Genomic DNA, 15,689 nt, shown 5'->3' on the forward strand with positions numbered 1-15,689 from the left:
CGCCTGAGGCCGCCGGAGCTCGGGGGTGGCCGCGGCGGCTCGAGGAGGGGCCTCAGCTGCTCGGTGTTAAGGAGGCCCAGGGGACAGGCCGCGGCCTGCTCCTCTGCTCCTAGAGCCTCTGATAGCTCCCGGGGGGGCCRCGGCACCGGGGGGTGCGCGGGCGTCTCCCTGCCTTGCCCTCGGTGCCGCCTGCGCGATGCCCCGGCTTTGAGACGTGGCAGCGGCCCCATGATCTCTGCAGCTGCAGCAACATCACGCTCCGAGAGCCGTGTCCGTGCCCTGCCTGAGCAAAGAGGCAGGCGAAACCGGCTCGGCTGGGGCTACGCGCACRGCCGCCTGCGCGTGGAGGAGGGCCGCGGCCCCCGCCTGGAGCGCCAGGCTTTCTGTCCCGGGGCCCGGGGCTGCCTGCTCGTTGCTTGGAGGCCTCGTGGCAGGGACACRCCAGGCAGCTGGCACCACCTCCCAGGCCTCGGGGGGTTGTGCTGGCAGGGGCTGGCAAGGCTGCTGCTATGTCAGCATCCCGCGGGAGGAGAGAGCTGCGCGCAAGGGCTGTGCTCAGGGCTGGGGCGGCTGCGAGGTCCAACGGGCGATGTTGTTTGCGAGAGGGCTCCGGCGGTGTCCCTCAGGAAAGGGGGACGCTCGGYGCACCCTGAGAAGCAAATGGGCTCGCTCTTGTTTTTTGCCGTGCTAAGTCACATGCGGCTAGGCCCACGCAAGACGCCTCCCCCCCACCGCAGGGCATCTGGAAGCACTGCGCTGCCTGGGGAGCTGCATCTCGCAGCTTTGGCATGGAGTGGTGCTCTCGGCAGGTTCTCTGGAGACACTTGGGGTAAAGCCCAGGGGCTGGCTGCTCACAGCAAGCACTTTCAGGAGGCTGCTGCGCATCCTGGACCCTGTCCAGCAAGGCAGTGCCCTTCCCGTGCTGGTTTCCTCTCAGCGTCCTTCTTCCCCTTYGCCGCTGCTGGGCTGCAGCATGAAGCCGAGCACTGCCCTGAGACAAAGAGATCCTGTGTATCGCCGCGCTGCCCATCGGCACGGCCTTTGGGCGGGCAGGCCCCTGCAGGCGCRGGATCCTGTGGGCACACAAAGCCTCCTTGACTCGCGCGCAGTCCCCGGGCTGGTCGTGGGTGGCTGTTCAGCCCGGCGCTTTGCCCCGTGAACGTCGCGGCTCTGCTGCACGCTGCTGGGTGCTGTGATTCTCGCTGTGCTCAGGGTGTGTGGGGGGGAGAAAACTGCCCAGAGGCAGGACCCAAAAGGGAAAGGCGCGTGGTGGAGATGCTGGCTCTCCGTTTCCGCTCCAAGGCAGCGCTGCGTGGACATGAATTCCCCACGTTTGAGTGCTGGCAATCTGATGGGAATATCCGATGCAAAATGTCCCCCCCCCGCTACTGCAGCTCTGCTCCCCAGCCTTGCACCCCTTTGGGTGGAAAGGTGGAATTACTTAAACAGACTTTCCCTTTAGAAATAAACACTTTACACCCAGCAGCTTGTGCTGTTCTGGCCAGATTATCTGCCAGTGTTTCATTACCCATAAAAGCGATCTTATCCTTTCTCCTATGTACGCAAAAGACAGCATGGAAAAAGCAGAAAGTCCTCACCCTTTTTGCAGCAGCGGAAGGGCTCGGACTCAAGGCGAATTTGGGTTCAGGCCTTCCCATCTGGCCTTTGCGCATCCTTTCCCCTCCCTCCAACATCTGTGCTGGACACAGGCGCCGCGACCAGCTCCCAGCTGGGATGCGGCTTTGGAAAGGGTAAAGGGAAAGCCAAAGGCTCTCTTAAATCCCACCCAACCCGTGCTGGGAGGAGAGATCCCGATAAAGAGTCAAATTTCCGTTTTTCCGATTTGAAGATGAAAAGCCTCCCGGAGATGGCCCCAGGAATCCCTCCGGCGGCTCTGCAGAAGGAGCCCAGCCCTGACGTAGCAGGTATTTCTGCCGTCAAAGCACGAGCAGTTCTGCTTCGTGTACGGTTCCCTGGCTGGAGGCTGAACGCCTCCCGCCAGAGCCGGTCCCTCCGCCGAGCCTGGCAYGGCACAGCCGGCGGGAGCCCCCAAAGGGTTTAGCCCAGCTGAACCCAAACTGGAGCTACCTGCGTGTCAGCAGCCAGGTTTCCTTGCAGAGATGCAGGCAGCCTCCCTGGGGAGGCTGGAGCAGCCCGGCGCGCGGTGATGTGGGGCCGATCCRGCCGCCGCGCACACAGAGCAGAGGTGGGGAAGGCAGCCGGTTCAAGGAGAGCTTTATTGGGAGATCCTGGCCATAATAAATAGGGTTACGCTACGAGACTGCCGCACGGCGAGGGGCTGGGGGCAGGAGACATGCGGCCGGAGCCAGCCGTGTCCCCTCCRAGTGGGGTATCGCCCTGTTTCCCATCTCCTCTGTCCCACTCCTTCCTCCCAGCCAGCTCCRGAGATCCCTGCATCTCACCAGCAGCTGCTGCCTCACCGCGCTGGGGATCAGGGTGAGTAATAACCCAGCAGAAACAGGTTATGTGGATGCGGAGGGTTTTGGGGAGCAGTGTGGACCAGAGGAGATGGGAGGGCAGAGCCCTCCGGCTGCAGGGGTTGTGGACGTGGCGAGGCCCAGCAGTCACTGCACCAGGGCCTGGACAATGTCCTTCACCAGCATGGTGCCAATAACCATCTTCTCGCTGTTGACGGTCAGCTGGGCCGCGGCTCCCTCCCGCTTCTCCAGGGTGATGAGCACCAGGCTCCCGCTGGTCACTGTCTTGGCCGCGAACCTGCCCGCCGGCAYACATAGGGCTTCAGGGCAAGCTGTGGCCGTCCCTGCGGTCACCCTCCCGTCCCTGCCCCCCAGCATCCCGTGCTGGGCCAGCACAGCTGGCTGGGATGCCCCAGCTGGGACTGGGGAGGCCTCTGCCACCCACAGCCACAGTCACAGTGGGTTTGGGTGCAGGTGGCACAGTCCTGAAGAAAGACCCAAGCATCCCCRCAGGGAGCTGCTTTGATTTGGGTAAGACCAGGGAGGTAACATCCCCTGGCTGGTTCTCCCTTGGCATCTCCTCCCTGATTTGGTCCCCACAGCAGGTCGCTGGCACAGTCCRCTCGAGCCAGGCAAGGAGCTGGGGGTCCCAGCCATGCTGTGCAAGGTGGCATCTCCACAGGGGGAGATCCAGCTACCTGTACTCGTTGTCTGCTCCACAGGGCACGCGGCCCACGTTGGCGGCCGAGGTCACTTGCTGGACGATGGCATGGTCACTCCGGCATTTCTCCGGCAGCGTCAGCTTCTCCGTGATCTCGCTCATGCCCGTCAGCTTCCCTGGGGCAGGCAGCAGAGGCACCTGCCCATCTCCAGCCTTGCACCCTTGCCCTCTGTCTGCACCCTGTGGTGGCTCCAAGAGCTCCTCTGCCCCTACTGTGCCTCTGGAGAGTGGCCGTGTCCCCTCCAGACCCCGTTTTGTTGTCCCTGAGCCAAGCCCTGATTCGTGCCCCCCTCTAGCCTCTGCCTATCCCGTCTCATCCCGCTGAGGTCCTTGTCCCAAGGTGCCAGCCAYGTGCTGGGAGAGGGCTCAGCTCCATCCTGGTGCAAAACAACCCCACGTTGTGCCTGTGGCCTCGCAGCCCAGGCTTTCCACAAGGTCCCAACCCAGCTGCCCCACTCTCCCCTGACCATTTGCTCCTCTCCAGTCCCCAGCAGAGATGGATTTGGGAAAATCCTTCCTCCAGGACCCTTCCTGGGCTCCTCTCTGTGTCCTGCCACCCTCCCTGGTGGCAGCAGCCTGCAGCCATGTCCCATGTGTGCCTGGGGAATGGCTCTTCCRGGCAGCGCAGGGCAATGGAGCTTGTGGATCGGGCATTAAGCACCCACTGCACGCTGGCCTGGCTACGGGTGCTCCAGCCAGACCAGCATCTACCACCCACCATGCTGCAGGCGCCCCCCAGGGCTTCTCCCGCCATGCTGCAGGGATGCAGCAGAGCGTGCTGGCTCCAGAGGCTTGGGGGCTTGCAGCCAGGGTGTCCCCGCTGCTTGCCAGCCCCAGGCCATGGTGCTGGGAGTGCCAAGCACCCATGGGACTCACAGTCTGGCTGCCAGCTGTGGATTGGGGAGCACCTGGGAGRGAACTGCTGGCACTGCCAGGCTGCACAGGTGGCCATGTGCTGGGGGGCCACCCATCCCCACAGCTGGTGGGAGGCATGGCGCTGGTTAATGGGATGGCCATAGGGCCTCTTGGGGTGGCAAAAGAGTCCTTGTGCCAGAGGTGGGGGTGCAAGCACAGGGATCCAGGGAGCCCATGAACACCTGGGACCCTGCAGCAGCCAGGCAGGATGGGGCCTCAAGGGCTGGGGATCTGCCCCATGGAGCCCTCCATGCTGTGCAGGGACCCAGCGGAGTCCCCTGGGACCCTGGCACCAGCGGGGCCACCCAGCATGGCATCTACCCGAACTACACCCAGGACTGCTGCTGAGGTCCCCCAGCCTGGGTGTGCAGGAGGGGGGCTAGCCCAGGGCAAGGGGAGCAGAGCTAGTCTAGGGGAGCAGGACGGGGTCAGCAGCGCGCTCCTGCCCGCGAGGGCCAGCTGAGCTGCGACTTACCCTCGCCCAGCCGCGAAAGGTGCTCTAAGGACATGGTGAGGGCGGCAGAGGGAATAAAACAGGCGGTTAACATCGGCGCCGGGCACACCAGGGTGAGGGCGGTACTCCCCCCCCCAAAACCAGCCCTCCTGCATCCTGCACTCACCCTGCTCCTTCTTGAACTCGTTCTCGCTCATGAAGATGGGGGCCATGAGCTCCCCCACGGGCGGCTGGATGGAGACGTAGAAGTGGCGTGTGTGGGTGCTGCAGAGACAGGTGGGTGAGAGGGTCTGGCTGGCCTGGGGTCCCCATCCCGTGCTGCGCCCCCTTTGCCTGCCTCAGGCAGGGGGGGTAGCCAGAAGGAAACTGAGGTGCAAAAGCCTTTGGGAGTAGGGGGAACCCAAAGCAGGCTGGATCTGGGACTGCTGCCTCCTCCGTATTCCTTGGAGGGACTCTTGTGCCCATTCTGCCATCTCCTGTCCCCTGAAACACCTCTCCTACTGTCTTCCAACCCCTGGAAGGACCTCAGTGCTGGTTCTGCTGTCCCCCATTCCCTGGAGTAGCCCATGCCATGTCTGGCCATCCCCTGTCCCCTGGAGGGATGCTTGTCCCTGTCCTGTTGTCCTCCGTCCCTTGGAGCACCCCATGCCCGTCTCACCCGGGTGCCAGGTGCTCACCAGAGCTGGAAGTTGGCCGCCTGGGTGGAGTCGCAGAAGTCGATGCCCATGACCACGTTGGCAGTGTCACCAGGCGCCAGGCTCTCTGAAAGCACAAGGCTGGCACTGCATCCCCAGCACCCAGCGGGCACCTTGCTGGCTGGCAGCACCCAGCCCAGCCTGAGAGGCGACCTCCTCCAGCCCAGCTGCAGCACCCGATGGGTGTCTTGGGGCACAGGGGATGACTCACCCCCCAAAAAAATGCCAGGACCCCTTGGGGCCAGGTTGGGCCATACCAATCTCGGGGAACTCCTGGATCCGCATGCCCGAGAGCGGCTTGGGCTCACTGATGCGCAGGCTCTTCACCTCGGCGTCGGTGTTGTTGGAGATCTGGATCTGGACAGCTACCATGTGGGGGTCATGTGGGAAGGGCCGGCGGCTGAAGCAGTACTCAACGGAGAGCCCCTCGCCCGTCATGCGGTGCAGCAGCTCGTAGGTCCTCACGGAGCCGAAGGCCGGGCTCAGCAGCTGCGAGGGAGCGAGGACCGCTGTGGGTGAGCAGGCCACCCTGGGCACTGCAGCGCTGGGTGCCCATCCCCAGTGGATTTGGATGGTCCCTGGGAAGGGTGCGGGATGCTCCTGGGAGGATGTGGTGACATGTGGGGTCACTTACAGCAGGAGCCAGGGAGGTGTCGGTGAGCGTGAGACCTTCCAGGTCGGTCACCAGGCTGGTGGAGACGATGTTGCTGGAGGGGACAGGCTGGGGAGGAGGTGGGGTGACTGCAAGGCATAGGGGGGCAAGGAGAAAACAGTTAGCAGAGCCCTGACACACCGTAGTCCCATGGGGACAGCGCAAGGGGACAGCCACACGGGGACAGCCATATGGGCACAGCCCCATGGGTACAGCTGTGTGCCCTGCAGCCATCCTTGGGGAGAGAGGCCACCAGTCCCAGTCCCCTTTTCCAGCTCAGCATGACCCCAAGAACTCGTGCAGCTCTGAGCTCTGCTGGCCCAGTTTCCCCAGTGATGCAGTAACGGCCTGTCTGTGGGGCACCCTCTGCCTGGCCATGCTCCCGCTGAGGTGGCTGCAGTGGGGCAGATGGGGTGGCAAGACCATTGCACGCCCCACAGCCAGGGCAGAGCTGAGCCCTGGCCCTGTGACAGCTACTCACAGTCATCCAGGTCAAGCAGGGAGATTTCCTTGGGGCCAGTGGTGGTGGCCCTGGGACCAGGTTTGGTGCTGGTGGGCTAGAAGRAGACAGAGAGCCGTGTAGTGAGTAAAGAGGCTCATGCCAACCCTCYACCACCATGCTGCCCCCATGCTGGCCCTCACCGCCTTCCTCCTTTTGGCCTCCACCTCCGCTGATGACTCCTGAGCCTCGGAGCCTGAGTCCGATTCGGATGAGCTGCTCTCAGAGGCGCTGGCCTCCTCAGATGAGGTCTCGCCGTGGCCCTTCCTCCCCTGCTGCTGCTTCTTCTTCTTGCCCTTCTTCACCCCTTCCTCATCCTCCTCCTCACTGGGGCTGCAGGGAGAGGCTGGCTCAGACAGGCCATATCTCGAAGATGCAGATTAAACCAGGGAGACCCTGCCTCCATCCCCAGCCCCATGGGACATGGTGTGCAGGGTACCTGCCAGCGCTCTCCAGGGATGCTTTGTGGGAGGCCTCCTTCTCCTTCTTCTTCTTCCTCTTCTCTTCCCCTTCCTCCTTGTCCTCTGACTGGTCTCCGCTGCCCTCCTCTTCTTCCTCACTGCTGGAGCTGGAGCTGCCCTCGCTACTGCTGCTCTCGCTCTCCTCACTGACAGACTCAGGCTCTGCAAGTAGGCATGTCTCAGCCCTGCTGCCACATCCTGCTTTGTCCCACATCCCCCTGCTGTGTCCCACCACATCCCACGCCCCCGCATTGCATCCCACCACGTCCAGCAGCCCTCTGCTGCATCCCACATCCCCCCTGCCAAGGTGGCCCGTGCCCAGCTTGTGACACCGCAGCCTGACACCCCACCATGCTGCCCAGGCCCTCACCACTGTCTGCTGACTCCGTGGGCCCTGACATCCCACATCCCCCCTGCCAAGGTGGCCCGTGCCCAGCTTGTGACACCGCAGCCTGACACCCCACCATGCTGCCCAGGCCCTCACCACTGTCTGCTGACTCCGTGGGCCCTGACTCGCCCTCCGAATCGGAGTAGAAAGGTTTCTCCACCTTCTCCTTCCTCTTCTCACGGCTGGTGCATTTGGTCCATTCAGGAACCTGCCAGGGACAGGGGTGATGGAGCAGGGCTGGTGCCTATGGGCACAKAACCCAAACTGCTACCCTCACCCGCCTCCTGCCCCCACACCGAGCTGGCCACATGTGTCCCCGAGCACAGCAAACTGACACATGGACACACATGGTGCGTGAGAAAAGATGGCAAGGCACCTGAGCAGCCCCTGTTGGGGCTGTYCCAAAGCCTGCTGCAGCTCCCCAGCAGGGAGGAACTTCCTCCCTGTGGAGAAGGTCAACACAGTCAAGGCAGTGGAGCTCCTCTACCTTGGCTCCCAGTCCCCTCCCCCACCCTAGTGGACCCTGGGGAGCCCTGCACTACCCACASTACCTCCACATTCCTCACGGAAGGGTCAGGGGCCTCATCTGGCCAGTCAGGCAGCTCCTGGTAGCCAACTGCCTTGGCGTTGAGCAGGTGGGACAGGGAGCCCAGCTGGAAATGGTCTCGATCTATGGTGGGATGAAGAGTTGGGGCAGCTCCAATGCAGTCATGTGCCACTGGGGTGACAGCTCTCCCCACCCATGCCCCCAGTTCCTCTGTCCCCATATTCTACAGCCAGGGCTGATACCTTTGAAGGAGGATTCCAGAATAGGAGCAGGTTTTTGGGCCAGGAAAAGCTTTTTGGCGTATTTGTTGAGTGCCCCGCTCTTCTCTGTGGGCACAATGAGCTGGCGGATGAAGCGGGCCCGGTCCCGGATGTCATAGTTTTGGTCATACTTGGCCAAGTTGAGTACGTACTGGGTCAGCAGCTTGCTCTGCACCAACAGGCATGGGGCTCAGGGCCAGTTTCTTCCTCCCCAACAAGGAAGCTGGGACCATGGCCATCTCAGCCCTGCACCCCATGCCACACTCATAGAGATCCCATTTGCTGGTACCTGCTTGGAGTTGGTCAGGTAGAGCTTAGCCGCCAAGTTGATGACCTGCAGCTTCACGATATCCTCCTCATTAGTGAAGGACTTGGCCATCTTGCGCAGCACATCAGGTGCAATCTTGGGCACGTGCTCGCAGTACTCACCGATGAGCCACAGGATGCTGGCCCGTGCCATGGGCACCTAAAGGATGGCCGTGGGCACATGGCATGGCTGCTTCCCAACCCATGATGCCAAGCCTGTGCACCCACCAGCCCTCTGCTGGGGTGGATGCTGGCACAASAGCTGCGCGGCACCCCAACTCACCTGGATGTTGTCAGTGAGCTTGGCCATATGTTTGATGATCTCACTGTGCTGGGCTGGCTGCATCTGCAGCAGCTTTTTGATGACCACTACAGATTCAGCCACAACCAGCTCTGCAGGCAGAGAATCTGTGTTAACCRGATCTTTCCCTGAGATCTCCTGCTCCCGGAGCAAAGGAGCCCCTGTTTCACCCTGGCCACACTTGCTCACCATCCCGGTTGGAGAGGAGCTGGACCAGGCCATTGAGGCAGGTGTCTCGCACCTTTCCGATGTTGGTGGCACAGCGCCCGATGGCTTGGATGGTGGCTGCCACAAAATCTTTGTCCATGCTGCGGATGTAGGTCTGCACGGGCATGTGGAAGGCACATTACCCATGCACCAGTGCTGGGAATCCCCTGCATGGCAGCTGCGTGCTGGGAGTTTTGGAGATGATGCCATACTTGAAATTGGCATGGCCAACGCCCTCTTCTCCTAGTGGAGATCTCCTTCCGTCCCCCTCCCCACAGTGCTGGCACCCAGAGCCATGCCGGAGTGGCACCCAGGAGGTCTTGATGTGCCCATGGCCCAGCATACCTGAAACTCCCGCAGGATGGTGGAGATGTTGGTCTCATTGGCTAGGTTGGTGAGGACCTCCAGCTGTGGGAAGGAAGGAGAGAGAGGCAGCACGGGAACACAGTGCCAGGGGGCTAGGGCCCTCGTGCCCTCCCATCCCTCCATGGTGAAGAGGCCCTAGGTTGGATCCTAGGAGTCCTGAAGGCCTGGCAGCGGTTTGGGTAGCGTGTGGGGCTGCCAGCAAAGCATCCAGTTAGGYTTTTCTGGCTTACCTTGAGGATCTTGATTTGTGTGGGATCTGTGGAGCGGATGTAGAAGCTCTTCAGGTAGGGCTCAAACATTCCCTGTGCAGAGACAGCAGCATTAGGGGCATCCCCGGTACCAGCTGCCCAGGCCATGCCAAAGCCACCCATAGGCAGATGATTCTGAGGAGCCGGGCAGAATGCGTGCTGCCTCCCAAACCCTCAGTCTGCTCCAGCAGCAATGAGGCTGACCCCCTCCTGCACTGGGAGTTGAAACTCACCCTCCGTTTGATGGACATGGTGGCCACATTCTGCAGCACGACGTACTGCACCTCGCTGTGGGGACAGAGAGCGGAGTGGGGTCAGTGGGGCCAGGACTGGCTGTCCTCCCAGCACATGCTTGGACAGGGGGGCAGGACCCACCACAGCCCCACATCTACTGCAGGCCAGAGTATCCCAGCAAGCAGGCTGAGAGGCTCTGTGGGGGACCAACGAAGACTCAGGGCTGCGGACCTGTGACTCCGCAGGAGGCGCACCAACGCCTTGGCTATGACGCCAACCTCAGCCTTAGGTGCCAAGTGGAAGTAGAGCTGAGCCACAGCCATCACCACCTGTGGGAAGACACCTGTATGTCACTCTGTGGGCCCAGGGACATCATGGGTGACACCCCCACAGCTCCTGCGTGACAGTCATGTCCCTGCACCAGCCCAATAGCACCGCAAGGAAGCAAAGCAAGGTCTACCCATGTGGACCCTCACCAATGTTTCTCCTCACAGGGGATCCCTCAAGGCCTCATCAGCACATTGGTGGCACCATGGCCAYCAGAGAGATCCCGAGAAAAGGTGCTAGGACACTATCTGGTAGCCACTGGGGGCTGGACTAAGAGCCAAGTGGGGGCTGGAGGAGATGGGACAGTGCTCCCCAAGGGGGTGGCTGCACTGTGGGGCTCACCGCAGCATTGCGGCTCTGCAGCAGGGGCTTGGTGTTGCGCAGCAGCAGGCGGTGATCAGGGTCCATGACATAAGGCTTACGCTTCACCAGTGAGACAGCCTCCGCCTTGGCATCCTTCGTGTCCTCCTCATCAGAGCCGTAGAAGGCCTTCTCAGCACTCTCTTCCAACAGCGACTCCTGCCAGCACATGAGACRCCTTGCAGCCCCACTGGGATGGAGCTGCCCGTGGTGATGCCCAGGCTGGCACCCCRAGGCTGCCCCAGCCCTTCATCCCATTGCCCTTATCTCCAACCATATCAACGGATCACTGAGATGTGCCCAGACCTGGACCTGAGATATTGGAGTATTGCCCACTGCGAGGGCTGCCCAAGGCTCCTCCAGCAGCAGGCATTGGGCCCYGGGTGCCAGAGGAGCTCCAGCAGGGCCACGGTGCCGGGGGAGGGGGGGGCCGCACTCACATTCTGGTTGGGGCTGAGGAACTGGGTGCGTGCATAGCGCGTCAGCATGTTGATGATCACCACTTGGCCCCACTCCTCCACGTCGATGAGCAGGTTGCAGAGCTTGCGGTAGTTCTTGTGGATGAGGTCGATGCGCTCAGGACAGACCTCCTCGAATGCCATCACCACACTGCCAGCCACCAGCTGAAGACATAAGGCTTGAGTGTAGCTGGAGCACTGGGCACTCGCTGGGAGGGGTGGTATCCCCACATTTTGGGACAGGGGAGATGAGTCACCCAGCTCACCGTGGTCTTGTCTGCCAGCAGCTTCTCAATCACTTCAATGAGCTGGTCCTTCTGGTCTGAGTCCAGGCTATGAGAACAGAGTGAGGTCAACGTGGACAGGAGCACATCACAGCTGGGCCAGTCCCATGGGGCTGGCACTGCCCCAAACTACCCTGATTCCCAGTGTCTGCCCACCACTGCCAAGCAGGCAGGACCCCAGCACCGTGTCCAAAAATGGCAGTTTAACAGCRGTAAGGGGTACAAGTGTTTAAACGACTTCTCCTTGTCCTCCACATTGCCACACCACCTCATGGGGCCCCAGCTGGCTTGCAGCCTCCCGTTACCTGTATAGTTTGGGGATGGCGTGGGCGGCCGTCTTGCGCACGTAYGGGGACATGTCCGAGGCTGCCTCTTTGATGGCCAGCATCATTATGGGCACGATGATGGGCACGCGGATGCTGGAGAGGACCCTCAGGGCACTGGCACGGATCAGCTGGTTGGGGTCCTGCAGTGGGCACGCACAGTGCTACAGTGAGTCGAGATGGGCTCTTGGGCCCCACCAGGCCCCAGACCCTTCTGGGATGGGGATTTTGCCAGTGAGAGGATGCAGCTGGAGGTCTCCTGAGGCTGCCCAACCCCACCGCAGCCTACCAACCCTGATTTTTTTTCCCCCTAGAGAAGCCAGGCCACCTGCCTTGAGTCCTCGCTGGAAGGTGGAGATGGAGAGTAGGGCCAGGTCCTGTTGCTCCTCAGCATAGCGCACCAGGTACACATAAACCAGYTTCTTCACCTGCAGACCACACAACAGAGGGTGGCTAAGGCAGTGGGGACCCCACAGCAGAGAACCGCTCCCAGAATTATCTCCRTACTGGGACAGCTGCCATCACCCAGTGCCTCCATCCTCTCAAAATTCAGCCCACATTAGCCCTCCCCAAAACCTTTCTGATGCCAAACAGCATCCCTCCTGGGACTACTCCAGACCGGCAAATTCCCTTGGGTATGAGTCCCTTGCTCACCCCACGGCAGGGACACCCATCATCTTCTTGCCCCAGGTCATGCAAGAGCTGCTGCTCACTCTGGTCATGTGCACAGCAGCTGAGTCCTGCCTCACCTCGATATTCTTGCAGGCCACATTTTTGACAACAGCTGGAAAGAGATCAGAGGCATTCTTCCCACGGGCGATCATCTAGGAGGGAAGGAACAGTGTGACACCAGACAGACAGCCTCAGAGAGCTCATGGCATGGCATTGCTGGTCACCGAGCCCATGCCATGGCAACACTCACCGCCACGATCCTCTTCATGGCCTCCAGCTTGAGCGAGTCCTTGTTGCTATCCAGCATCTCCTTGAGGTCATCATGCCTGTGGAGCAGTTAGGGCGCTGTGAGGAGCCAGCCCTCATCCCTGGCAGCCCCTGGCCATCACCTAGCACCCACTGTGGAGGATCTCCCCACGTGCGCGCTGGACACGCCGCAGCCTCTGGTGCCCACTGCCAGCTCCCAGGGCTTTGCTTGCCCCAGGCCACCAAATGCAGCCCTCTGGTGCTGGGACCAGAAGGACCTCAGCTTCAGGACATTTCCCCCCCTCACAATGCAGAAAGAGAGGAAGGAACATCCTGTTTTCTGTTTTATTCACTTTTCCCACCTGCTCCCAGCCTGGCTCATGGCTTCCCTGGGGGCAGAGGGCACTTGCTTGGCTTTGTCCCCTTCCCACGGTCAGGCTGGGGCAGGAGAGATGCCCGTGCCAGCCTGGGAACCCAACCCACAGCTGCTTGTGAAATATTTATCTGGGCAGGAATTCAGTTACAGACATGTGAAAAAGGACCCTGCAGCCCTTGGAGTGTTGCTGGGGCGACTCGCATGGGCTGAGGTTGTTGCCCCAGACACTGTCAGCTCCTTGTCACCACCGTCCCCTTTTATAAGGCTGGTTGGCACAGCTGTTCCTGCAGTCCCTGAGCTGACCTGGTGGCATGGCATTGCTAGACCTGCAAGGCTGCATCCCCCTGCAATGGCCCCTTCCCAGATTRTCCGGTTGGGATAGGAGCTTTCCCAAAACAGCACAGATTTGCACCAAAAGCACCTCGGCATTTGGAGAAACCAAATGTGATGTGCCCGTCATCCGGGAGCACACACCAGCTGCTAAACAGAGCGTCACATCCTAAAACACTAAACTGCCCCAAAACCCCAGCCACCCGGGGTTGCACCCACTCAGATCCGGTGGCACCAGGGCTTCCTGATCCTGATCCTCCTGATCCCAGGACGACGTGTGGCACAAGCCCTCGCTGCTCCCGCGGAGCCTCGAGGGCACGGCGCACGGCCCGCGCTCCCGCACGCCCCTTTCCTGGGACTCGTGCCTTGCCCACCCTTACCGCAGTGGCTGCGGCTGCCCGGCGCTGGTGCCGCTCTCGGCCACGGCCTCCGCCTCGGGGCGCTTGAGCAGCTGGAGCTCGTCAGCTCGCAGGGCGCTGTAGCAGGCCTGCTGCCCTCCGTCGGCGGGCAGCACCGGGCTCCTCGCCTCCTCGGCCGCGGCACCCACCGACGCTTTCCCCAGACTCCCCGCACCAGCTGGCAGCTGCTGCAGCAGCTTCTGCAGCGGTGGCATCGACAGCATCCCTTCGGGTTGTCCGGGGAAGCTGGTGGGTGCAGCTGGTGGCCTCCTGAACCGCTTGTTTGCCCCGCACCGATGACAGCGTGACCTCGCTGCCAGCCCGCCGGGCTCCCAYGGGCTCTCTGGCCAGCTGCGGCCCCGCTCCTCCTCCCGGCTCTGCCGCCTGAAACCTGATGCTGCAGCACCAGGCGGGCCCTCGCGTCCYGGCTACGTGGTGGGGTGGCACGGGAGTGGTGCGTTCCCTGGCAGGGCCTGAGGCTCATGGTTTTGGTTGGTCTGGTCCTGTGCCTGGAGAAGATGCTCGGTGGCAAGGCCACACGGGGGTCAGCCCTGGGGGGTCTGTCCCCATCCCAGGCCATTGTGGAGGCCTGGTGCTGCGTGAAGGTCCCCTGTCCCAGGGTCTCTCTGTCACCTGAGCCTGAGTGACACCTGGGGACCCATCCTGCATGCAGGGATGAGGCTGCTGCCTCATCAGGTGGGAGAGCACCACAAGGAGCTGCTTCCTCAGGCACCCTGAGGGGCTTCATTGGGGGGCACTGAGCCCCCAGCCTGCAGCCATAATCACCACCAGCCATTAACAACCCTATCTGGGGACCTCAGTTGCCAGCCCRCAAGAGAGGATGAGCAGGAGGTGGAGGATGGAGTCGGGGGGCAACACTGAGGCCCTGCCATCCCCAAGAAGATGCTGGGACTGGTGAGGAGCACATGGGGCAGCCTGAGACCTTCCCCACACACCAGTTGGCAYGACTGGCCTGGTCCCCACCAGCAGCCCTGAGCCTCCACTTCCCAGAGATGGGACCAGTGGGATCTACCTGCGATGAGATAGGAGGACACAGGCTGTACAGACGGACACACCATCCCTGGACAGAAAGCACAGCACCATCTAGTGACTGTGCGCCTTGTTATGGTCACAACTGTGAGCGCTAATTAGCCCAGTCGGAGCCACACCGTGGTGCTGGCTGCGGGGTCCTGGGTGGCACCCCTGCCCTCGGCTCCCCAGGGCCGAGGTGGCATCATGCTCTGTGTCCCTGCTACCTGCCCCATGTCTCGGCCCAGTTGGCCTCCAGCATCACCGCGAAGCCGAGTTTCCTTTCCCACACACGTCGCAGGACCTGGCTGGAAACCCCATCCCCAAGGGGATTCAGCCCCTGGAGAGCACCAGGGCACAGAGCAGCTACCGGCACATGTGGGCAGGACCCACTAGACAAGGCCACGGGATGGTTTAGCAGCACCTTGGGCCCCAAGGCCACCACCATGGGTGCAGGCAGGCCTCGCGGGGATGCTGCCAGGCTCCCTGCACTGCCTGCTGGAGAATGGCTCCCGGGAAGGCAGCACCCAGGGGACAGGGACACTGCCAATGGGTGCAGGTCTAGGGGTACAGCAACAGCGAGTGCAGGGCTGGGGGACATCACCAGTGGGTGCAGGGCTGGGGGACACCGTTAGAGGGTGCCAGGCTGGGAGACATCACCAGCAGGTGCCAGGCTGGGAAACACCACCAGTGGGTGCTGGACTAGGGGGACACCGCCAGTAGGTGCAGGGCTGCAGGACATCAGCAGCAGGTGCCAGGCTAGGGGGACACCACCAGCAGGTGCAGGGTTGGGGGACACCCCCAGCGGGTGCAGGGCTGGGGGACACCGCCAGTGGGTGCATGGATGGGTGACACAACCAGTGGGTGCAGGGTTGGGGAACATCATCCAGCAGGTGCATGGATGGGGGACACCGCCAGTGGGTGCAGGGTTGGGGGACACCCCCAGCGGGTGCAGAGCTGGGGGACACCACCAGCAGGTGCAGGGTTGGGGGACACCCCCAGCGGGTGCAGGGCTGGGGGACACCGCCAGTGGGTGCACGGATGGGGGACACAACCAGTGGGTGCGGGGTTGGGGAACATCATCCAGCAGGTGCATGGATGGGGGACACTGCCAGTGGGTGCAGGGCTGGGGGACACCGCCAGTGGGTGCATGGATGGGTGACACAACCAGTGGGTGTGGGGTTGGGGAGCATC

At 62.2% G+C, this 15,689-nt stretch overlaps 1 protein-coding gene across 3 annotated transcripts; it reads right to left on the reverse strand.

Annotated features, from left to right (window-relative positions):
- Positions 1-2,224: 2,224 nt before the first annotated feature.
- AP3B2 (adaptor related protein complex 3 subunit beta 2) lies at positions 2,225-12,438 on the reverse strand. Of its 3 annotated transcripts, XM_085300717.1 has the most exons (27): positions 12,367-12,438; positions 12,194-12,268; positions 11,777-11,872; positions 11,427-11,587; positions 11,104-11,170; positions 10,820-11,002; positions 10,362-10,538; positions 9,924-10,021; positions 9,692-9,746; positions 9,441-9,512; positions 9,190-9,252; positions 8,827-8,959; positions 8,620-8,729; positions 8,320-8,496; positions 8,013-8,199; positions 7,775-7,893; positions 7,320-7,431; positions 6,814-6,997; positions 6,518-6,707; positions 6,357-6,432; positions 5,858-5,964; positions 5,481-5,712; positions 5,206-5,290; positions 4,695-4,792; positions 4,550-4,573; positions 3,137-3,275; positions 2,225-2,736 (listed from the first exon to the last, which is right to left on the reverse strand). In XM_085300717.1, exons 1-27 carry the CDS (start codon positions 12,421-12,423, stop codon positions 2,586-2,588), a joined length of 3,228 nt encoding a protein of 1,075 aa, XP_085156843.1. In that variant the 5' UTR covers positions 12,424-12,438; the 3' UTR covers positions 2,225-2,585. The 3 variants fall into 3 exon arrangements, with proteins under 3 accessions (XP_085156843.1, XP_085156845.1, XP_085156844.1); XM_085300719.1 differs by lacking the exon at positions 9,441-9,512; XM_085300718.1 differs by lacking the exon at positions 4,550-4,573.
- Between the last annotated feature and the right edge of the window lie 3,251 nt (positions 12,439-15,689).

This window comes from Rhea americana, unplaced genomic scaffold, assembly GCF_003343005.1.
Source record: "Rhea americana isolate MKP2758 unplaced genomic scaffold, rheAme1 scaffold_168, whole genome shotgun sequence".
In the NCBI taxonomy this organism is placed as follows: Eukaryota; Metazoa; Chordata; class Aves; order Rheiformes; family Rheidae; genus Rhea; species Rhea americana.